The sequence below is a fragment of the Oryctolagus cuniculus genome, chromosome 1 (assembly GCF_051225735.1).
Source record: "Oryctolagus cuniculus isolate XC-2025 breed Fujian yellow rabbit chromosome 1, ASM5122573v1, whole genome shotgun sequence".
Classification (NCBI taxonomy): Eukaryota; Metazoa; Chordata; class Mammalia; order Lagomorpha; family Leporidae; genus Oryctolagus; species Oryctolagus cuniculus.
Genome location: NC_142867.1, coordinates 165,021,304 through 165,044,646, shown reverse-complemented (window position 1 = coordinate 165,044,646; position 23,343 = coordinate 165,021,304). Strand labels below are relative to the sequence as shown.

General features: G+C 39.8%; 1 protein-coding gene across 11 annotated transcripts in view; it reads left to right on the top strand.

Moving 5' to 3' along the window:
• The window catches only part of PUM3 (pumilio RNA binding family member 3), a 43,421-nt gene that overhangs the window by 4,797 nt on the left and 15,281 nt on the right, over nt 1-23,343 (top strand). For 9 of the 11 annotated variants that reach the window (XR_016223453.1, XR_016223454.1, XR_016223452.1 and 6 more), the window contains 12 exons: nt 1,072-1,164; nt 3,527-3,745; nt 5,919-6,054; nt 6,638-6,713; nt 8,375-8,468; nt 8,727-8,793; nt 9,755-9,929; nt 11,108-11,211; nt 14,301-14,379; nt 16,472-16,570; nt 17,460-17,513; nt 20,218-20,298. Coding sequence is in view for 8 of the 11 variants with exons in the window: in XM_051846209.3 (XP_051702169.2) it covers nt 1,072-1,164; nt 3,527-3,745; nt 5,919-6,054; nt 6,638-6,713; nt 8,375-8,468; nt 8,727-8,793; nt 9,755-9,929; nt 11,108-11,211; nt 14,301-14,379; nt 16,472-16,570; nt 17,460-17,513; nt 20,218-20,298 (1,277 nt within the window). In the remaining 3 variants the exon portion in view is untranslated. Of the gene's footprint in view, nt 1-1,071; nt 1,165-3,526; nt 3,746-5,918; nt 6,055-6,637; nt 6,714-8,374; nt 8,469-8,726; nt 8,794-9,386; nt 9,523-9,754; nt 9,930-11,107; nt 11,212-14,300; nt 14,380-16,471; nt 16,571-17,459; nt 17,514-20,217; nt 20,299-21,331; nt 21,880-23,343 lie in introns of those variants that run through there. The other 2 variants (XM_089316580.1, XM_089316596.1) reach the window with 2 other exon arrangements.

The window sequence follows — 23,343 nt, the reverse complement described above, 5'->3', positions numbered from 1 at the left end:
ATAGTAGACTAAGACAGCATTTTCCAGAGTGTTCCCTAGAAACACTCTAGGGTGGTCCAGGAATAAGGTTTCAACTCAAGTTAGAAACCCCTGCATACTTTTAGCCTTTGCCTAGCAATTGATAGTTTATAAAAGCAATTTAAGGAACTGGGAAGCCTTTCCTTAGAAGCTGGTTATTGTCATTTAACTCTCCTAGAACCCCTCTTTTCTCTTTATACTTGTTACTATCCTGAGGAATTGTAACCTAGAAATATTGGATGTTGTCTAGGGATCCCTAACACATACTCTTTAGGATCTACTTTAGGAATGACTTGAAGGTGCAACTTTGGAAAGTGAAGAAATGAGCCAATCATTTTTGTTTTTGATCTGTTCTGTTTCTTTCTGGAGCCTTGGGTACATATGGGTTATCTGTTTATCCTGTGTAACATGGCATACCTATACCCTAGAAGTGACTTGCTAGGCAGATCCATTTAAATGAAGTATTAAATGGTCTGATATAATCTTGTTTTGGAGTTCACTGCAAGCTTCTGGTCTGTTGCTAAGACAATCACAAATTGAACATTGGTAATCTTTGTTGTACTTCTGTCGGGTTACATAGGGATCTTTCAGATAGTCCCTTATTTTCTTTCATTTAATTCAAATATGTGGTAAGTGCAACCTACTAGTTGTTCCTGGTTTCATAGGATAGAGACCAAGAAATCAAATGGTTATATAGTCAGTTACTCATCACCAAGTCTTTCTGGGTTACATGGTGCAAACACTGATGTTTGTACTACTGTAACAACCTGTTTTTAGCCACTACTGTAACTGAATTGTTTGCTCAAGGTAAGTCGCACACTGGTTGGGGTATGTGCATCTTCATCATTTTCACTCTGATGTCTTGTTCCTTTCCAGGTTTAAATCTTAGAGACTGATTTCATAATTGCAGAAATTGTGTGGGTGGACATCCATGCTCTGCTTGAGCGATTTGAACTGTATCTATGAACCCAAGGACAGAATTTGGCAACGACTATTTAATGACATGTACTTGTGAGGAGCCATTTAATGATTGCTTTATTTTTGGTTTTCCAGAGTTGGCTATAATGGAAGTAAAGGGGAAAAAAAAATTCACAAGAAAGAATAGAAAGCCATCGCAAGAAAAAAGCAGATTTCCTAAAAACAGCGGTAAGACAGCCATGCACAAACATGCTTCCCATGTGTGGTTGTGGTTTTTGTTTCATTTTGTTTTGTTTTTTTTCCATTATCATTTGTGGGGTGGGGCACTGGAACAGAGCCCAACTTACATTCATGGACTAGGATTAGGATTTAAACAGTAGGAGGAGGCAGATACATATATAAGTTGTTAGCCTCTTCCTTATGAAGATTAGACCTTTAGGAAATTCTTAATTAATGAATGCTTTATTCCTGGAAGACCCCTGATTTCAGCTGTTGATGCTGTAGCCTCATTTGAGTCACCAATCTACCATATATTTTATTTTAGTGTTTGAGAAATTGGGGCTGTTTTATAGCTATTGCTGATAAACCAAATTTTTTTTTTTTTAAGATTTATTTATTTACTTGAGAAGTAGAGTTACACACAGACAGGGAGAGACAGAGATATAGAGGTCTTTGATCCACTGCTTCACTCCCCAAATGGCCACAATGGCCGGAGGCTGTATCTCCCACGTGGGTGCAGCTTGGGCCATCTCTCACTGCTCTCTGAGGCCATAGCAGAGCTGGATAGGAAGAGGCACAGCCAGGATACGGACCACTGCTATAGGTGGATGCTTAGCCCACTACGGCACAGCTCCAGCCCCAAACCAAATTCTTTAAGCTTTAGAATTTCTAATGGTGATGTCTTTTCTATTCCATTGGGTGTCAGTATTTTAAAATAGAGAAGTCAGAGATGTATAAATGACTGTATATTACCAAACCAACCTTTATTTTTTTCCCTTGTAGTACTCTTATGGCATAGCTTTGGTATTTGCTTCTTATTTATTAAGTACTTAATTTGCAAGCTTTGTTGTCAGAGGAGGTTTTTATCAGATAATTGTTTTTTTTTTTTTTTAAAGATTTATTTATTTATTTGAAAAGCAGAGTTACAGAGAGAGGTAGAGAGAGAGAGGTCTTCATCTGCTGGTTCACTCCCCAGATGACCTCAATGGGCGAGCTGTGCCAATCCAAAGCCAAAGCCAGGAGCTTCCTCTGGGTCTGTCATGCAGGTGCAGGGGTCCAAGGACTTGGTTCATTTTCCACTGCTTTCCCAGGCCACAGCAGAGAGCTGGATTGGAAGTGGAGCAGCTGGGACTCGAACCAGTGCCCATATGGGATGCTGGCACTGCAGGTGGCAGCTTTACCTGCTACACCACAGCACTGGCACCCAGATAGTTTCTTATCAAATAAATTAGAAGGCTTTAAGATTTTTTTTCTCAACTAAAATTGGAAAATTAACATTTTAAATATGTTGTTATATTTTCTAAATTTCAAGAGTATCCATTTTATTCTTTGACTCAGATTCCTGAGCCAATGAAAATTATGTTTTTTTCTTTAAAAATTTATTTATTTTATTTGAAAGGCAGAATTACAGTGAGTGGAAGAGATGGGAGAGAAAGAGAGGTTTTCCATCTGTTGGTTCACTTCCCAAATGGCTACAACAGCCAGAGCTGGGCCAGACTGAAGCCAGGAGCTTCTTCTAGGTCTCCCACCTGTGTGTGGGGGCCCAGGGACTTGGAGCATATTCCACTGCTTTCCCAAGTGCATTAGCAGGGAGCTGGATCAGAAGTGGAGCAACCAGGAATAGAACTGGTGCTCACATAGGATGTCGGCGCAGGTAGTGGCATTATGTACTGTGCTGCAGCGCCAGCCCCAAGAATCGTATTTAAAGGGTAATGATATGGGAGTGGGTGTTGGCCCAGCGATTTAAGTCACTGATTTCTATACTAGCATGCCATGTCGAGGGGCTGTCCCAAGTCCCAAATACTCCGCTTCTGATCAAGTTTCCTGTTAATCTTCATCCTGGGAGGCAGCAGATGATGGCTCAAATACTTGGGTCCTTCCCACACATGTGGGAGACTGGAGTAAGTACCCAGCTCCTGGTTTTGGCCTGCCCAGCCCTCACTGTTGGTGGGCATTCGGAGACTGAATGAATGGATGAAGATCCCTGTTGTCTTTCATATAAAGTGAAAGTAAGTAAATGAAAAAATTAGTAAATTCATTAATGATATAAAGCAGAATAGACAGGTGTATAAATAACCTATCTCATCTCTGCTATCTGCTTAAAACTAGAGAAGTTTTCCAAAGCAACAGCAATGTATAGATGGCAGAATTATAGATAGTTTTTATTGTACATTCCTTTACTTTTAGGTTTTACGTCTTGAATATGTTACAGTTTTATTGTCAGATAAATTTTGATTGTTTCAATACTCTATTCAAAAAGATAAGTATTGCATAGGGCAAGAGATAAAGAGCAAATATAGTCCAGTGTATAGAAGAAATCAAATCAAGGCCCAGAATCACTGAACTAATAATTATTTGTCATCATCTCTAGATTCTGGTTCTTCAAAGACATTCCCAAGGAAAGTTACTAAGGAAGGTGGACCTAAAATCACATCAAAGAACTTTGAGAAGAGTGCCACAAAACCTGGGAAAAAGGGTGTGAAGCAGTTCAAGACTAAGCAACAAGGGGACAAAGGATCGAAGAACAAATTTCAGGCGGCAAATAAATTCAGCAAGAAGAGAAAATTCCAGTCGGACAATAAAAGTGATGGTGAGCCCCGATCCCTTCAGCACAGGCTGTGCGGAGGCCTCGCCCTCCCCAGTTGCTGTCCGAATCCTCGTGCATGGGGGCTCTGCAGGCGCTTTGGAGACCTCAGGCTTGCTCCTTGTCATGCAGTATTTTTAGGTGGGAAGAAGGGCAAATGGGCTAAAAGAAACAAAAAAAGTATCTTTCCTGGCCACAGCTTCCCTCTGGTGCTAAGAGTTACTTATTTTTTGGACCCTTTCTGAGATGACTTGGCCATCAAGTTAAGCTGAATTATAATGGCTTCTTTTAGTGGCATCTCAGTGTGACATTGCTTACTTCAGGCTAAAATTCATTCGTCCATTCACTCATTCACTCAAATATTTGCATTTCCTCTGCATTATGATGCCAAGTGGTGGGAAAGAAATGAACAACCAGTAAGGATACAGACCCCAAATAGTCCGTACAGAAGCCACCCCTAAAGAACCAGTGTATCGCCGTCACCGCGGCTCACTAGGCTAATCCTCCGCATTGCGGTGCCGGCACACCGGGTTCTAGTCCCGGTCGGGGCGCCGGATTCTGTCCCGTTGCCCCTCTTCCAGGCCAGCTCTCTGCTGTGGCCAGGGAGTGCAGTGGAGGATGGCCCAGGTGCTTGGGCCCTGCACCCCATGGGAGACCAGGAGGAAGCATCTGGCTCCTGCCATCGGATCAGCGCGGTGTGCCGGCCGCAGCGCGGCGGCCACGGCGGCCATTGGAGGGTGAACCAACGGCAAAGGAAGACCTTTCTCTCTGTCTCTCTCTCTCACTATCCACTCTGCCTGTCAAAAAAAAAAAAAAAACCAGTGTATCCTAGGTCAGTGTCAGCCTTGGCTAGGGATGCCTTGGTGAGCAAGAGACCTGGAGACCTTGTCCAAGCAGGCTTTGCACATGACTGATTGGATTTGAATTGGGTCAGATAATTTGCTCACTCATTGGACGTATTGGCAGGGCTCCTGTTTGTCATTGAAACAAAATTGCTAATCTCTTCATCACAATTACTGTCTAACTGCTGCCAGCTAAGACTGTTGCCTTGAGGCCTTCTCAGTCCTGGTCCTTACTCTTTACTCTGCCAAAGGGTTGTTCACTGGAGGGACCATAGCCTTAGGTCAGGGAGATGGGAAGCGGATCCTTTCATGCTTCAACCTTACCTTTTCGGTTGCTTTGCTTTTCTTCTTCATCTCTGCCTCCCCACATAGTTCTCCAACTTCTTTTTCCTATCTCCTCTTTGCTAGCCTAAATCTTCCTTTCCTTACTGGAGTTCTTGACACTTGTATTTTACTCATTCATTCTTATGTTAAGATGGTGCATGCTGCAACCCTTGTTCCTTTTGCAGTGGGAGGTATGTTTCTGGTGTTTCAGAACAGAACTCTTGATTTTGTTTTGTTTCTCCTCTTTTTATACCAACAATTGAGAGGTATTGGATACTAGGTGTATCCCAGAAAATATAAATTTGCTATAACCCAGAATGGCCTATGTCATATGTGCTCAGCTATCTGTAGAATTAAATAAACTCTAGTTGGTTATGCCCTGCTGTCTAGTGCAGGGCACCCCACCGTGAATAATGGTAAGAGATTAAGTGGTTCATCTGTGTGACTTAGTGGGCTTTTTGATTCAATTGGTAAATTATTCATTTTGAGGAAAAAAGCAAAATAATAATAGGTAACTGACTTTGATAGCCTCACTCTGTAGGGAACTTAGAAATTTTGATTGTGCATTGTCATGAACAACAGAGGTTTGTCTCTGGGCTTGTATCCTGGCTGTTTAAATTTAGACTGATTTTTGTTTCCATTGAAAGCTAATTATCATCTAAGTTCAGTGATCTTGATGTTCTAACAGAGTCCTGTATTAAAGGTGAAAATGATGTTTAATGTTTTAGTTGCTTTTACATTCCTTTTAGTTTCATTTTTTTGTTTAGTAGCATCCTGCTAACAGTCAATAAAGAGCTATTAAGTGAATGATTCATTTTAGCCACATATAGAATATAAAAAAATGATCAGGAAATGCAGGAAGTTACAAATTTGTAGGGAGTGTTATTTTCCCTCTTCTGGCTTCTACAATGAGTTTTGATCCTGATTACTGGTTGCCCTTTGTACCTAATCTGTGTTTGTTTATGGTACTCAGAATGTTAATTGTAATTGAAAATACTTTGTATAATAACTAGAATCAGCAGCCAAGAAACCCAAATGGGATGACTTCAAAAAGAAGAAGAAAGAACTGAAGCAGAGCAGACAACTGAGTGATAAAACCAACTATGACATTGTTGTTCGGGCAAAGCAGATTTGGGAGATCCTGAGAAGGTAACTTTTGCCTGATGCCATCTTGATTAGCGCCTTTGAGATGATGGAAAGGTACCAGTGTGCTCTGAGAATAGAGAGGCCCTGAAATGAGGGACAGAGCCCTTGAGTTATTTAGGGAGCACTCATGACCCCCAGGAGAAGCATCAGGATTTGGATGTGTGCCTTTGCAGAAACGGGTGGTGTCAGTGAGACGGTGTCAGCTCTGTTTATGGAAATGTCCAGGAGTTAACATGGATTTGACATGCTCCCTGGGACGTTCGGAGAAAATGAAGGACAATTTCCTATCAGCTAGGTTTTGAGACATTTAGGTATTTAATATCTAAGAATTGGTTTATTATTTTCTTTACTTTTAGCTGTTAAGATTTAGATTGATGCATAAAATTACACCTTTTGAGATGAGTTTCTGCTTCAGAGAAAATTACTTTTGGCTGCTCTGGACTAGTAATTTTGATGTCAGAGGTTTGCAGCTTTCTAAAAGAAATCATGTTGAACTGGTGAACATATACTGGCTGGTATGATTTTTAGTTGTATGTGTTTAAAATCCTGTGCTTAAAGTGTATATTTTTGCTCTTTTCGTTTGTAGAAAAGACTGTGACAAAGACAAAAGAGTAAAGTTAATGAGTGACTTGCAGAAGTTGATTCAAGGGAAAATTAAAACTGTAAGTAAGCCAAACTCAGTGTTGCGGTCTTATACAATTAAAATTGCCTCTTGGGGCTGGTGCTGTGGCGCAGCAGGTTAACGCCCTAACTTGAAGCACTGGCATCCCATATGGGCGCCGGTTCTAGTCCCGCCTGCTCCTCTTCCAATCCAGCTCTCTGCTATGGCCTGGGAAAGCGGTAGAGGATGGCCCAAGTCCTTGGGCCCCTGCACCCACGTGGGAGACCCGGAGGAAGCTCCTGGCTCCTGGCTCCTGGCTCCTGGCCTCGGATTGGCACAACTCTGGCCATTGCAGCCATCTGGGTAGTGAACCAGCGGACGAAAGACCACTCTCTCTGCTCTCCTCTCTCTTTGTAACACTGACTTTCGAATAAATAAATAAATCTTCAAAAAAAAAAATTGCCTCTGTAAGGAAAAGGTACTTGGCTATTAACAGGTAAACTTGTTATTTTTTCCAGCATAATTGCCCCAGAATTTCCAGTATCTCTTATAGCATGGACTAAAAACTCCGTACAGGTTAAATATCCCTTATAACAAATGCTAGAATATGTTAGTATTAAAATATTGTAAAGACAATGTGAATAACAAGCACTTTTGAAGCAGACTTGTACTATAATATAATGTAGTAAAAATAATTTTTCATGACTGATGATTTCTGAATGTTGCTACAGAGAAGCCATCAGAGGTCCTTCAGTAAGGATCTGAGTCATCCCATATTTGTGAGAGGGATGGGCTATAGAATCAGATTTGAAATACAACTTTTCTGAGAATATGATAGGATATATGTACAGAGATTATATGGAGTGGTTGACTTACAGTGTAGTTGGCTAGTGTGTATTGTGTAGTTACATTTGTGGAGTAAGACTTAGCTTGATCTGCCTTATGCATGCCATACATTTGCCAATGCCAAACATTCTTAAATCCATATATAGAAATTGTAGAATAATAGGCTTATTTTTTTTTTTTTTTAAGATTTATTTTATTTATCTGAAAGGCAGAGAGAGAGAAAGAGAGAGATCTTCCGTTCGCTGGTTCACTCCCCAAATGGCTGCAATGGCCAGAGCTATGAGGATCTGGAGCCCGGAGCCAGAAGCTTCTTCAGGGTCTCCCACACGAGTGCAGGGGCCCATGGACTTGGGCCATCCTCTGCTTCTTTCCCAGGCCACAGTGGAGAGCTGGATTTGAAGTGGAACAGCCGGGACACGAACCAGCACCCATATGGGATGCCAGCACTGCAGGTGGTGGCTTTACCTGCCATGCCACAGCGCTGGCCCTGAATAATATAGGCTTTTTAGACTGCATAGCACCCTTTTAAAGAAAGTAACTTTGAGAGAAATGAAAACTGGTCCACATAGTCCTTTGATGGCTTTCAGTTGACTTGGTCTTGATTTTAATAACAGGGATCCTGTAAAATAGTTAAATCTAACCCTGCCTTAGTTTCATTATTAATTATATCTTTCAAATGTGGTAGACAGCAAAAGCAAAAGAATGATGTTCTGTACAATTCAACTAAGTATATCCCCTCTTAAGCAGTCTAGGTTTGATTTCATCTGTAAAGATGCTATTTTTTTTCCTAAGAAGGAATACTAAAAGGAGTAGCAATGAAGCAGATGTTAAGAAAGAAAGATATCTCTTCAGAAGCTCAAACTGCTTTTCCTACAGATTGCATTTGCACATGATTCAACTCGTGTGATCCAGTGTTACATTCAGTATGGCAATGAAGAACAGAGAAGACAGGCATTTGAAGAATTGCAAGGTATTTGTTATGTTCTGAAGATTGTTATGATTTGTAATGAATCACCTGTTTTTTTCTTGAAATACACAGGACTGTCTTAGAAAGTAACTCTGTTGATGTGTCCTGTGCAGGGCTCTTTTTGTTTTTATTTGTTCTTTGCCTGGGACAAATAGAAAATTATTTGTATTCTCAGTATTGTTCATGTATTTAGTTCTTCCCTTTGTTTCCAGAGAACTGAAAGTATGATATCAAATCACTTTAATATATTTTGTTTTTCAGGTGATTTGGTTGAATTAAGTAAAGCCAAATACTCCAGAAATATTGTTAAGAAATTTCTTATGTATGGGTAAGTTGTTCTGCTCATAAAGTATATTTTTCATTAGATCTTTGAAGATGTGGATTCTGAGTGTGCTCAAATATTACTTATAAATACTGCTCATAATAATGGCTCCCCACACATGCTTGTGTGATTTCTAGGGAATAGCATGTTAAAAACAGTTATTGAAATGAAATGAGTATTTTTGTATTGCCTTCACAATTAGTAAGGACAAATTTTTGTATCTTGAATGTTTGGAAAACAAGAGATGGAATAATCATGATTAGTACCAATGTTTGGCAGGTGAACGGTTTGCTTTGGCAGGTGAGTAGGTCCTGAGGTGTGTTAGAGGGTTAGGAAAAGTCAAACGGGAGGATTTTCTAAATGAGGTGAATTGGTACTTGACCAGTCTTTTCTGAGTTTAATAATGTATAACATGTGCAGTTGACAAGATTTTCTAAAAGATATTTCTAGGTATAATTATAATCTGCTTTGATGTTTAGGATGTAAATCACTGCTTATAAGTAAGCCCTATTTTAAAAGGGAGTTGTATAATATATTTGATTCTTATTTCCCTGTATCTTTGACTTCTCCCTTTTTTCTTCTGCCCTTCTTTTCCTCCAGCTGACCAGTTTAATAGGAGCTGACATTCGTTGGGTGTTTGGTAGATGCTGGTCTCACTTCTCAGTGCATCTTAGCTCATTTAATCCTCACAGCAGCCTTCTTTGTACTTTGTGGGATAGGAAACTTAGACACTGAGTGAGTAAATGACTTTGCTCAGGATCTTTCAGCTGGGAAGCACAGCTAGCTTTCGAACCTGGCTGGCCTGGCTCCTGAGTAGCTTAAAGTTTAAAGTAGAAATTCAGGGCACATTGATGTTCCTACTCAGAAGTATTTCACTGTAGGAGAGCTCTGCTCACATACATTGATGATTGTGTCTCCAGAGCAATAAGTTATGCTTTTATGTCTCCTGTGATTGTGTTGAGTTTAGAAGTAAACCACAGGTTGCAGAGATAATCAGAAGTTTTAAAGGCCATGTGCGCAAGATGCTGCGGCATGCAGAGGCGTCAGCCATTGTGGAGTACGCCTACAATGACAAAGCCATCTTGGAGCAGAGGAACATGCTCACAGAGGAACTCTATGGAAATACGTTTCAGCTTTACAAGGTGATGCTTTCAGAAGTTTTCTTCTAATGCTTTTGTCTCCGTATATTTAGCAAGTGATCACACTTGGGTTTCTCTCTGTCCCGGAGTATTGGGACATCAAACTGTTGTTACTCTCTTCCACGTGCTCTGGGTGAATGCTTCATTTCTTCTATTTCTAGTCGGTCAGAGTGAGGTAAAAGATTCTCAGTAGTTGCAAAGCTTTGTTAACTACCTGCTTGCCAAGTCTGACTGAAATGTGTTGGGCTCTGATTTGCCAGTTTTTTCCTGCATTCATGCAGGTAGTATCTGGAGAGGAAGAGGAGTAGAGAGACCTAATCTTGGATGGAGTACAGGAACTGAACCTGAGACTGGCCAGCAGTAGACCTAGGACTGTTAAGAGATCTGTTCCAAACTTTGGGATGTAAATGCCTGCATTTATGTGAAGGGATGTGGATTGGTTCCTGAGTGACCTTCCTTAATCAAGTTTAGTTTCGAGTTGAACTTGTTGTGTTTCTTCTGTATGAGTTCCCTATAGGAATAATCCAAATAGCTGCAAAACATGTTAGCCAGAATATATGAACCATTTATTTAGGATTAGGCACATTCCAGGTGTTTGACAAGTACCTGTTGGCTGGTAAGCTCGGTTGTTTAGCTGAAATGTCCGGAAAATGTTGGTAGACATACAGACTGAGAATTAAAATCAGGAATTGCTGCTTTAGTGCGTAATGTAGCAGGACTTTCATTAATGTAAATCTGAGAAATCTCAAATTTATTTTAAGCTTTTTAAAAATGACTATGGGCTGGCACCACGGCTCAATAGGCTAATCCTCTGCCTGTGGCGCCGGCACCCCGGGTTTTAGTCCCGGTCGGGGCACCGGATTCTGTCCCAGTCGCTCCTCTTCCAGTCCAGCTCTATGCTGTGGCCCAGGAGTGCAGTGGAGGATGGCCCAAGTCCTTGGGCCCTGCACCTAAATGGGAGACCAGGAGAATCACCTGGCTCCTGGCTTCGGATCAGCACGGTGCACCGGCTGCAGCGGCCATTGTGGGGTGAACGGAAAAAGGAAGACCTTTCTCTCTGTCTCTCTCACTGTCCACTCTGCCTGTTAAAAAAAAAAAAAAAAAGATTACTATGATTTTCTTTGTTTTGAAGTGAAGAGTTTTATTCATTTAAAAAAGTTTGATTTTTTGTTTTGTTGCAGTCAGCAGATCATCCAACTCTGGACAAAGTGTTAGAGGTACAGCCAGAAAAATTAGAGCTTATTATGGATGAAATGAAACAGATTCTAACACCAATGGCTCAAAAGTAAGAAAGATGTTTTTTGTTGTTGTTGTTTTGTTTTAAACAAATTGGAAGGAGGCATTTTAAGAAGGGAAGTTTTGTATAACCCTTGCCTAGAAAAAGTAGCTGTTTCTCCCTTAATGTACCCTAAATAAACGTTTACAAATTTTGTTTTAAAACCCTCTTGGTGGCTGGCGCCACGGCTCAATAGGCTAATCCTCCGCCTGCGGTGCCAGCACACCGGGTTCTAGTCCCGGTCGGGGCGCTGGATTCTGTCCTGGTTGCCCCTCTTCCAGTCCAGCTCTCTGCTGTGGCCTGGAGTGCAGTGGAGGATGGCCCAAGTCCTTGGGCCCTGCACCCCATGGGAGACCAGGAGAAGCACCTGGCTCCTGGCTTTGGATCAGCGCAGTGCGCTGGCCACAGCGGCCATTGGGGGTGAACCAACAGCAAAGGAAGATCTTTCTCTCTGTTTCTCTCTCTTGCTGTCCACTCTGCCTGTCACACACACACACACACACACACACAAAGCCCTCTTGGTACAGAGGGAAAGCAGTTTTTCTTATACTGTATCCTGTAAAATTATAACATATTAAGTAATAAAACATTTTCCCCAATAAATTGTTAATGTTGGCCGGCGCCGCGGCTCACTAGGCTAATCCTCCGCCTAGCGGCGCCGGCACACCGGGTTCTAGTCCCGGTCGGGGCGCCGGATTCTGTCCCGGTTGCCCCTCTTCCAGGCCAGCCCTCTGCTGTGGCCAGGGAGTGCAGTGGAGGATGGCCCAGGTGCTTGGGCCCTGCACCCCATGGGAGACCAGGAAAAGCACCTGGCTCCTGGCTCCTGCCATCGGATCAGCGCAGTGCGCCGGCCGCAGCGCGCCGACCGCGGCGGCCATTGGAGGGTGAACCAACGGCAAAGGAAGACCTTTCTCTCTGTCTCTCTCTCTCTCACTGTCCACTCTGCCTGTCCAAAAAAAAAAAAAAAAAAAAAAAATAAATTGTTAATGTTGAGCCCCTATGTACTAAATAGTTTTATGAATATTGTCTGTTGTTTAAATTGGATTGTAGATTTAGAAGCCTGTGCATGTGACATTCTCGGTATCTGTAGCATAGTAGAGTGGCTGGGAGAATGGCCTTTGAGAACGGACTGCCTGGGTGCTATGCCTAGTACCCCGCACCTACTCCACCTGTTACTAATGGCAAACTTGGGCAACTTCTCTGAGCTTTAGTTTTCATTTCTATAACACTGGGATTAGAGTAGTTCTTACCTCATAGGATTCTATGAAGCTAAATGGTTTAATATTTCTAAAACACTCTGAAGGGTGCTTTGCCCACAAAGGCAGCATTAGTTTTTGCTCTCTCGATATTCCCTGTGAACTTTAGGTCTTTGATACCTGACCATCAGCCTATATGTGTACCTCAGTTCACCAAGTATCACACTAGAAGGCATGGACCAAGTAGATGCCATTGCAGTTGCTAACACTGTTTTGGTCCCTAGGATATTTGTTTATTTGTTTTTCTTTTTCTCTTCTTTTTCCTTCTTTTTTTTAGATTTATTTACTTATTTGAAAGTCAAAGTTACATAGAATGAGAAAGAGAGGGAGAGGTCTTCCATCCACTGGTTTACTCCCCTGTTGGCCACAATGGTCGGAGCTGTGCCAATCTGAAGCCAGGAGCCAGGCGCTTCTTCTGGGTCTCCCACGTGGTGCAGGGGCCCAAGGACTTGGGTCATCTACTACCTTCCCAGGCCATAGCAGAGAGCTGGATCAGAAGTGGAGCAGCCGGGTCTTGAACCCATGCCTGTATGAGAATGCCAGCGCATTGCAGGTGGCAGCTTTACCTGCTACGCCACAGCGCCTGCCCCATCTTTTCTTTCTGGAGAAAGAGATAGAACTCATCTGCTGCTTTACTTCCCAAATGCCTGCAACAGCTGGAGTCAAGAGCAAGAAATTCAATCTAGATCTCCCCTGAGGGTGGCAGGAACCCAACTCTTTAAGCCATCATTGCTCTCTCCCAGAGTTTGCATTAGCAGGAAGCTGGAGCTGGGCATTGCATTCAGGATGTGGATGTCTTAATTGGTGATTTGACCTCTAGGCTAAATGCCTATCCCCATTCAAGTTTTATTTCTGCTAAAATATTTTATGAAACTGAATGTAAAAGTTAGTTGACAGAGAGAAACTAGCTATAGAAAAATGGGTGCAGGGGCCAGTGTTGTGGCATAGTGGGTAAGGTCTCCATTGGTAATGCTGGTACCCTGTATGGGTGCCGGTTCTTGTCCCAGCTTCTCCACTTCTGATCCAGCTCCCTGCTAATGGCCTGAAGATTTTCCAAGTGCTTGGGCCCCTTGAGTATCATGGGATACCTGGGAAGTGAGCCAGAGGATGGAAGAACTCTTCTTTTTCTCTTTCTCTGTAATTCTGACTTTCAATAAATACAAGCAAACGAAGAATGAATACAAGGATTGTCTTGGTGGTTAAGATCCCATTTGGATGCCTGCATGCTATATCAAAGTGCCTGTGTTCAAGTCCTTGTTCTGCTTTTGATTCTGTCTGCTTGCCAGTGTGTACCCTGGGAGGCAGCAGGTGATGTCTCAAATACTTGGGTCCCTGCCACCCATGTGGGAGACCTGAATTGAGTTTCTGTCTTCTAGCTTCTGTCTGGCCCCACCCTGGCTGTTGCAGGTCTTTGGGGAGTGAACCAGGGGGTGGAAGTTCTCTCTTTGTCTCTGTTTGCCTTTCAAATAAAAATAAAATAAATTATCTTAAAAACTGAAAAAATAAATGGTTCACATGTAGATTTTTCACCATGTATCCATTGCTGGTGAAAAATATAAAGATGTCTATTTAAGAAGGTAGAGCATATTTTTAATGATTTCACAGATGAGTAGATAGAAATTTGTTCTTTTGCCTTGGCTGTAGGTGACACTAAATGAATGTTATAGTCTAAACAATTGTTAGAAGTCTTAATATTATTGAAAAATAAAAATTGGTCTCATGATAAATTATATTTAATAAAATGATTTCACTTGTTTATAAAATTTTAGAATAGCTGAGGTTACTTATCTTTGTATGACCATAGTGCCAGAACTGATGTATTTTCTTTGTTTCTCCTTTCAGGGAAGCTGTGATTAAGCACTCATTGGTGCATAAAGTATTCTTGGACTTTTTTACCTATGCACCCCCAAAACTCAGATCAGTAAGTTCTCGGTTTTTGTTCTTCAACCAAAACAGAGGAGAAGCCTCGTAGAAATCGGAAGCACTGCTCTGATAAACATTGTCTTTTGGAAATTTTAAACAGTTACTTCCCTATTTAGAAAAAATAATTCACTAAATTTACTTTGAATAAGTCTGCTGATTCTATGTAGGTTTTTTCCAGAAAGCAATAGAATTGACTCTAGTTTATTTATTAATTCCATTGAATTTTTAGATTTTAATTATCATCTAGAGAGTATTCAGCATTCAGGTAGTTTTAAATTCAACTGTTTAGTTACTCCCCTGCCCAAAAAATTATGCTGACAGTAAAGGTTAGAGGAGGATACGTAATGTAAAACTAAATGGCCCATGAAAACCTGGCCCTTGTGTGCTAGGAAGAGAAGGGACAGAAAGTGAAGGCAAATCGCAGTGCCCTTCAAGTCAGTGATGAGAATACAGAGGAGAATTCACCCCTCAGTTCTCTGAACTTGGTTTGCCTCATCGTACAGTGAGCTTATTGTCCCTGTGTCCCCCTTTTCTCTGCACAAGGGACAACTAAAACAATGAGACCAGCTTCTACCAAAAATGCTGGATTGTGCCAGTCATAGGAATTCTAACCCTGTCAAAAATGGCGTACAAACTTAATTTCCTCAGAGCAACGGAAATCATTGAAAACTTAGAAAGTAAAGTCATGAAATCATTGAAAACTTAGAAAGTAAAGTCATGAGGCCAGCGCCGCGGCTCACTAGGCTAATCCTCCGCCTTGCAGCGCCGGCACGCCGGGTTCTAGTCCCAGTCAGGACACCGGATTCTGTCCCGGTTGCCCCTCTTCCAGGCCAGCTCTCTGCTGTGGCCAGGGAGTGCAGTGGAGGATGGCCCAAGTGCTTGGGCCCTGCACCCCATGGGAGACCAGGATAGGTACCTGGCTCCTGCCATCGGATCAGCGTGGTGCACTAGCTGCAGCGCGCCGGCCGCAGCGGCCATTGGAGGGTGAACCAACGGCAAAGGAAGACCATTCTCTCTGTCTGTCTCTCTCACTGTCCACTCTGCCTGTCAGCAAAAAAAAAAAAAAAAAAAAAAAAAAGAAAGTAAAGTCATGAGACAAATTGACTTTTCTGGCACTAGGTGGGTTTTCAAAAAGAGCCTGAAAGCATTGGGGATAATGGAAGTGTGTTTGGAACCTATGCATCTCTCCAACTGGATAGCTTGGAAAAGATTCCTAAGTTCAGGCAGCCATGTTCTTCAGCTTTATCCTAGGAGAGGATTATAAAGTACTTGGGGGTGAAATTGCTTGCTGATGAAACTAGGCAACTGCCCTTCTATTCTTCTGGCATGAGGCTTAATACTCATTTTCTTTTAATATTAATTTTAAATTGGGAACAGGCTAAAATGCCTTTCAGGGGTTGGCTACAATAACCCTTGTACATGCTATGTACTTACACTTTGAAAAGATAAATAAGAAGTTATATACATTGAAAATGAAGGCTTCAAGATTAAGTTAAACTACCTTGTAAGATAAATTTATTAAAGTGTATTTTATGGCTGAGGGCCTGGACTAAATGTTAACAAACATGTTAATATTTTCTGAGGGTAATGTCATTTAAGTGAGTTTATGGTAAAGAATTGGTGTGATTTTTAGAGGTAACTAGTGATAATCTGAAAAAGAAAACTTGTTTTGAAGTGTTTTGGTTCTCTCTATACATGTCTGTTTTAGAGAAGCATATTTTATTTAGAGAAGCTGTTCTTTTAAAAACACTTTTCACACCTGTTAGAACTCTTTTTCTTAGAAAATTATTTAGAATATATTACGCTGTATTGTAGGATATGGGTCTTTTAAAAACACACATTGATAGAAATCCGATATTTTGTTTAATAGGAGTCATCTACTGATAGTATTGGCTGTTCTTAGTGGCAAAGAATGTTTCTGAAACGAGGTTATGTTTGTTTTACTGTTTACAAAATTGAAAATAAAACTACTACCTATGCCTTCCTCCTTTAATTGTTTCTGCATAACTGCCTCCTTGTAGACAGACAGATAGAATAGCAAAAAGAGGGGAGGAAAAAAACCCAAAGCTCTGACAGCAGTTGTTCCCTAGGAAATGATTGAAGCTATCCGGGAAGCGGTGATCTACCTGGCACACACACACGATGGCGCCAGAGTGGCCATGCACTGTCTGTGGCATGGAACGCCCAAGGTGAGTGGGCAGGGGCTTATTTGTAGGTAAACAGTGTGTCAGTCAGGACCATGCCTTATCTGTAGGCTGGTCTTGCCTTTGGCTTTCAGTCCCCTATGGCCTTGCCCTTTGCCTTATTCTGCATAAACCACATTCCCTCCTTAAAGTTGTGCCCAAGGCATTGGATGTCTTTAGGCCTTGTATTTCCTCTCCACTTCAATAGACAACTTGTGGTTCCACTAAAGTATGATAAAGTATCTGTCAGCTAGATAAACGCAATATTTTTGTTCAGCTTTAGTTTGTAAAGCTTTTGGTACTTGTGAGTCTCATTCATTCCTCATTTATTGAGCATAATGGGAGAGGGGAGGAAGGAAGACATGACTTGCCAGCAGTATTTCTTATGTGGGTGTTGAGTATGCTGAGAAGAGGGGTTAGGACCCATGTGAAGCACAGAAGTTTTAACAAATGATCATCATTTCCTTAATCAGTATAATCCCACCTTCAAAAGATAATTGTACACTGCTGGCTTTTTTTATTTATGCAAATTTAATTTACTTCGGCAAATGCATTTGGAGTACTGTGTGCTAGACTCTTCTACATTTGAATTCAGACAGTGGAAGGGGGATCTCACGGGTTACACTGTAAAAGATGCCTTCACGAGGTTTGCCTTTCAACTGGAATTTTATGCTTCCAAATTAATGTCTGAATGGATTGTCCGGTACAAGCCCAAGATTATAATAGCTCTGAGAGGACTTTTGAAATGCAAGCTTCTCCTCCTTCCGACAGTGTGACTCTTGTTTTGACTGATAGAAAGTACACCACTCAGCTGATGCTTTACTGTAAGAATGTTAACAATGAAATACCCTTAATCTATAACCAGAGATCATTGAGGCAGTTTTTCCTTTCTCAGGACAGGAAAGTGATTGTGAAAACAATGAAATCTTACGTTGAGAAGGTGGCTAATGTGAGTACACTAAAACTACTTACTTTAATTATTTTTAATAGTCAAGTGATGCATAGTATTAGAGAAAATTTGAAAATTTCAAAACATTCCCTAGAAAAAAATTATCCATTGTTTTATTTCTTTGCACTTTTTTCATATGTATGTTTTCATGTTATTTACACAAAATGGGATTCATACTACATGTATTCTTTTTTCCCATTTAGTAAAACATTGTATTATGACAGTTCTTCATTTTTACTCAATATTCTTGAAAGTCCTGTAATTTACTAGCTTCTTTAATTAGTGTTTCTAGTCATGTTCATTAAATATAGGAGTTATTGGCTGGGTAAGGTATATATAGCTTTTAGGCTACAGATGAATAATACTATATTGCACTTTAGAAACTGATTCCAGTTTTTATTACCATCAAAACATCAGAAATTAAAATTTATCTTTTTTTCTTAGAATGAATTCAGTACAGACGTAGAAAACTTTGAACTGATAAATTCCATGTTTCTTTGGTGTATTCTGGAGATGCAAAAACAGCTTTCCTAATGAAATTATTGGATACAAAAAAAGTTACTTCGTCAGGAATTAAATGCCTCAAAAATAATGTTTGGGGGCAGGCACTCAGTATAGCTGTTAAGATGCCTATATTTCATATCAGAGTATCTGGGTTTGATTCCTAACTCTGGCACTTGATTCTGGCTTCCTGCTAATGCAGACTCCTAGACATCAGTTATGGCTTAAGTAAGTCTACATGTATACATTGACAATTTCATTTGACTATTTTAAATTATAGAAAGTAAGACATGTTTAAATAATAAAATTGATTTGGTTGTTTTGATTTTGCAGTTTAGTTGTGTCAGATAATTAAACAATAAGCTTTTTGATAAACTAATCCCAACATGACATTGTGATACAAACAGAAATTTTTAGGATCTTTGTTTTTTTAAGTCTTATGTATTTCTTTATTTGAAAGGCAGAGTAATAGTGAGAAGATTTACATCCTCTGGTTCACTTCCCTAATGCCCACAAAAGCAAGGGTTGGGCCAGGTGGAAGCCAGGAACCAGGAACTCCATTTGGGTCTACCCTGTGGTTGGCAGGAACCCAGGTACTTGGACTATCTTCCGCTGCCTTCTCAGGCTGTTTAGCAGGGAACTGGATTGGAAGCAGAGCAGCTGGAACTCTTTTTACTGTCCAAGAGTTACCTCTACAGAAAGAAGACGAACTAACTTAGTTGATTTACTTTGTTGAGACTTGCTTAGCATGTGGTTTATCTTAGTGGTTTTGTTGGTATGGTTTTCTATAAATGTCAGTAAGATGAAGGTAGTTGATAGTGTTGGTCAGGTCAGCAATGTTTGTATTGGTTTCTGTACTATTTTCTAGTTCTATCAGTTGTAAAGGGAAGCATTGTTAAAGTCTCCAAATACTGTAAAATTGTCTTTTTTTCCCTTACATTTAATTCTGTACCAGCTTCTGTTGTGTCCATCCTGAGGTATTTTGTTCTTGGTCATGCTTTTTAAATTGGTACTGTGGTGAATATCCTTATGGATAAGTCTTTATCCTTATGTGGAAGCATGTTTGTAGGGTGAATCTGTATAGCTAGAATTAAAGAGGTTCAACCATTTTATTTACTCACCAGCATAAATATGTGCCTGTTTGTATCCAAAGCGTTGACATATTTGTTATTAGCAAAATTTTTTCCATTTTTTTATTGTACACATAGAAAATGATATTTTGTTGCTTTAATTATCGCACTTAATGATTTCTTATAGCATTATTCCATGCATTTGAAAACGTTGTACTTTTCTGTTTACTGACTGACTCTTCATGTTCTTTGTACATTGTTAGTTGTTTGTTGACCTCTCTAGTAGGGATGTTATGCCTTTGTTATTTCTCTGCAGTTTGTCTTTTGACCATATAGTTAGCAATCTTATCATTGTTTCTCATTGAAATCTTAACTACAGTTTTCAGTTCATATTCATTGTACCTGGTTCTGAGTGAATGTTGGCTATTTTTAAAAAAATCAAGTCTCCTTCAAAATTAAGAGGAAAACATAGGATATCATCACCCAGGATATCAAAAAAGCAGATGTTTCTGTATTATTCAGTATAAGTATACTTTTCTAGTTTATGTTTATTCTAATTATTTAGAATCATTTTAAAGAAGTTGAACAGTATATACAAAAGGAAATGAAAGATCATTTATGATCCTTTAACTCAGACATGACTATTGCATTGTAGTATTTAGCCTTACAGGGTGTTCTGTATGTATGTATTAGGTGTGGAGGATGTATTCAGTTATGTCTGAGTTTATATTTTTTCATGATCTATGTATTATATATATGTATAGTTTTTTTCCCCACTTAATCTTATCACTTCAGTTTTCATGAGTTAGTTTTCAAGTAGCTTTTCATTAATAGGATACCTGTTTGGACAGGTATTGTATCTTAGTTAGTCTTGGGCAATTTGATAATGAAGTATTAAAATGAAAGCGCCTATGTTTCTTTTTTCAAAAAAAGTCAACTTTCTCTTGGAATATAATGAACTAGATTGTGATAAGCAAAGAAGCTCATTTGAATGGTTTTTATTCATCTTGTTTACCCTGTATCAGACAAGTAGACAGTGGTGGTAACCTTTACACAGCGACTCTATGCCTTGAATAAGAGGGCAAAAATCTATGTATTTCTTTTTAACCTTTACTGGCTTCCACTTTTTACAGGGCCAATACTCACATTTGGTTTTACTGGCAGCGTTTGATTGCATTGACGATACTAAGCTTGTGAAACAGATAATCATATCAGTAAGTAATTCTGATTGTCTTGAATTTAAGTTACATCAATTCATCAGTTATGAATATATAATTTTTGCTCACATGTATGTATACTAATTTTCAATGGCTTTATACCAGTATTTTCTGTTACTTTTTTAGTTGTCTCAAGTCTGATTTTAAAGGTTTGCTTTATTCCTATATAAATGATATGCTTATGCATTGATTTATTAACACCATTTTAAATATTTAAAAGACTGAGTAAATCAATCTTAACACTAATTTTGGATTAAGATAACCTGGATTTTAGATGGTATGAGATACTAAAAAATGGAAAATCAGCAAAGCCTTGTTGAGATTTGGCCAGTAATTAGTTTATGTAGAAAATCTTCAGTTATTCAGGATCTCATGTATGGGCAGAGGCTATCCATGGCCTTTTAAACTCTTTCTCCCTATAGAGAAACTCTGCTGCATAGTTAACTCAGTTTATCCATACATCTGTGTAAGGTTGAGCTGATACAGAAAATACAAAAAAACTCAGAGCACTCACTCAGTTGTGATGTTTATTGGAGCTTTCATGAAAACTTTTGTAGAATCAGATTAAAAGTTAATACTAAGATCAAAATACTGGATTGCTTTTTACATTTCAGCAGTTTTTTCTGGCCTGGTACAATGAGAATAAAATGGTATTACTTGAATGCAGAAAAATGTGTTGTCCTCTTGGTAAAATTACTATAGAATAAGTTACATTCTGAGCTTTTTCTCTTTCCTTCGGGCTGCAGAGACTGCCCCTTTCTCTCTTCTCTCCATTTTCTTTTAATGTACATGTGGTATTTGGTGGAGGTTACAAGAGTGGGAATAAGAAATTGAAACATTGGTAGCAGTATCCAGACTTTAAGTTTTGAAAACCACCTAATCTGTATAAATGGTTATTATTCATGTGAAAATTACAGACATTTTGTTTGACACACGTCTTTGGAGAAATCTTAGTGACAGAGGTGCTTTTACATCACAAACAAGGGAAAGTGCACGGATGGTTTAGAAAGAATTTACTTTTTGTTGTCAGGTGGTGATCCTGTGGCCTCTGGACCAGTAGAGCTGGGTGCGGTAAAAAAAGTGCCATCAGCTCAGGAAAGGGAAGGTTATTTTGTTAGACGCCAGCTGTAGATCCCAGTATGTGTGAATTTCTCATGCCCTTGCTGTCATTTTCCAACTTTGGGCTTGACTATTTCAAGAGTGTGGTGACTCTCTTTGGGATAGGATTGTGGGAAGAAACAAGTTGGCAAGACTTTCTTGTCACAAACTGAGTGTTTTGACATATTCCTTGTGACTTTATTACCCTTTGACTCCAATCAATAATGATTGTTTTTCATTCCTGTGACAGAGATGTGAAGCCATAGAATTGGCTAATGAATAAGTTGTTTCACAGAAATGGAAACAGACTGGGCTATTGAAAGTTTGCTTTTGTTTAATATTTTCCTGAGGACTAAAATTTGCATAACTGTTCCAAATGGATTTCGCGAGAAACCAAACTTCATTTAGGATTTGCCAGTGTTGTCTACTAGGTTAATTCTTTCCAAAGATTCATCCCACATAAAATATCCATTGAAACAGTTTTCTTTACTTGTTCTTAGCAGTTGAATTTTATTTAACCCATCTCCCTGATTAGTTTCCCTAACTTGGGGCAACTTTCCGAAATAGCTTTACTTGCGGATCTGTTGTCTCTAACTGCCAAACACCCAACAGAACATCATTCAACTATGTAGCTAGTGATAAAACTCTGGCATGCTAGTCTGTCTTGCGTATTTCCCACCCATCATCACCACAAAAACTTGTTGCAACATGTAAATTGCTTTTGAATATACCATACCAAAAATTGGTGTTGTGGTGTGGCGGGCAAGGCTGCTGCTTGGAATACCAGCGACTTGTGTTGGAGTGCCTGGTATGAATCCTGGCTACTGTCTGCTTCAGATCCAGCTTCCTATGATGCACCTGGTAGGCAGTGGGTGATGGCCCAAGCACTTGGGCTGCTGCCACACGTGTGGGAAACCCACTTGGAATTTCTTCTTCCTGACTTCAGCCTGGCCCAGCCCTGGCTGTTTACAAGCTTTTGGGGAGGAATCAGAAGATGGAAAATACCTCCCTCTGTCTCTCCCTCTCTGTCACACTACCTTTTAAATAAATAAATAAAACTTTTAAAAACTAGATAGGAAAGTTGAATACTGCTAAGTAAAACACTGTGTTCAGGATATGCAGACTTCCCAGAATCTCAAGTTGAAATCAGAGCCTGGTCAGCTGAACCCTTCGCCTTTCATAATGAATACAAATAATGTCTTACATACTTTACTTCCAATATAAATATACTCAGAAAATTTGATCCATTTCACCCTGAAGTCATTGACAGGATACAGCTAGTTTGACAGCAGTGATCCTGAAGAAAAAACAAGTACTAGCCAGTTGCTGTTTGAGGGTGAATAAATATGGATGCATATTTTAAAATGTATTCAAAATACACTTCAGCTGTGTAGTGAGCAGTCAGTCTCTCGCCATCTGACATAAAGAAGTAAAATCTGATAAGTATAGTTCAGGCCCTTTGTATATTTACCCCAAGCCTATCTACTGTAGTGAATTGGGCATTTATTGTGCATATGTATTTCCTTATCTGTCCACTAATGTAGAGCATATATAATATGATTTGGTATATTTATAAATTGTAAATAAAAGCTGTCTTATATGTATTCTTGTGCAACTTGCATTTTTGACACCTTCTGATGTTCATCATTGGGCTGGCAAGCCTTTTCTGTAAAGGGCCAGATAGTAATTATCTCAGGTCTTTTGGGTCATATGTGATCTCTGTCATATACTCTTTGTCTTGTTTTTCACCTTTTAACAAGCCTTCGACCTATAAAAACCATTCCTGACTTGGAGAATGTCCAATAATAAGCTGCAGGCTAGGTTTTATCCATGGGACATAGTTGCCCACTCCTGTTCTAAATCATTGATTGATTGAGGTCAAACAGTAGACTACCATATAAATATACTGCAATTTGAATTTGTTTTTCTACTTTCCTTGTGGTA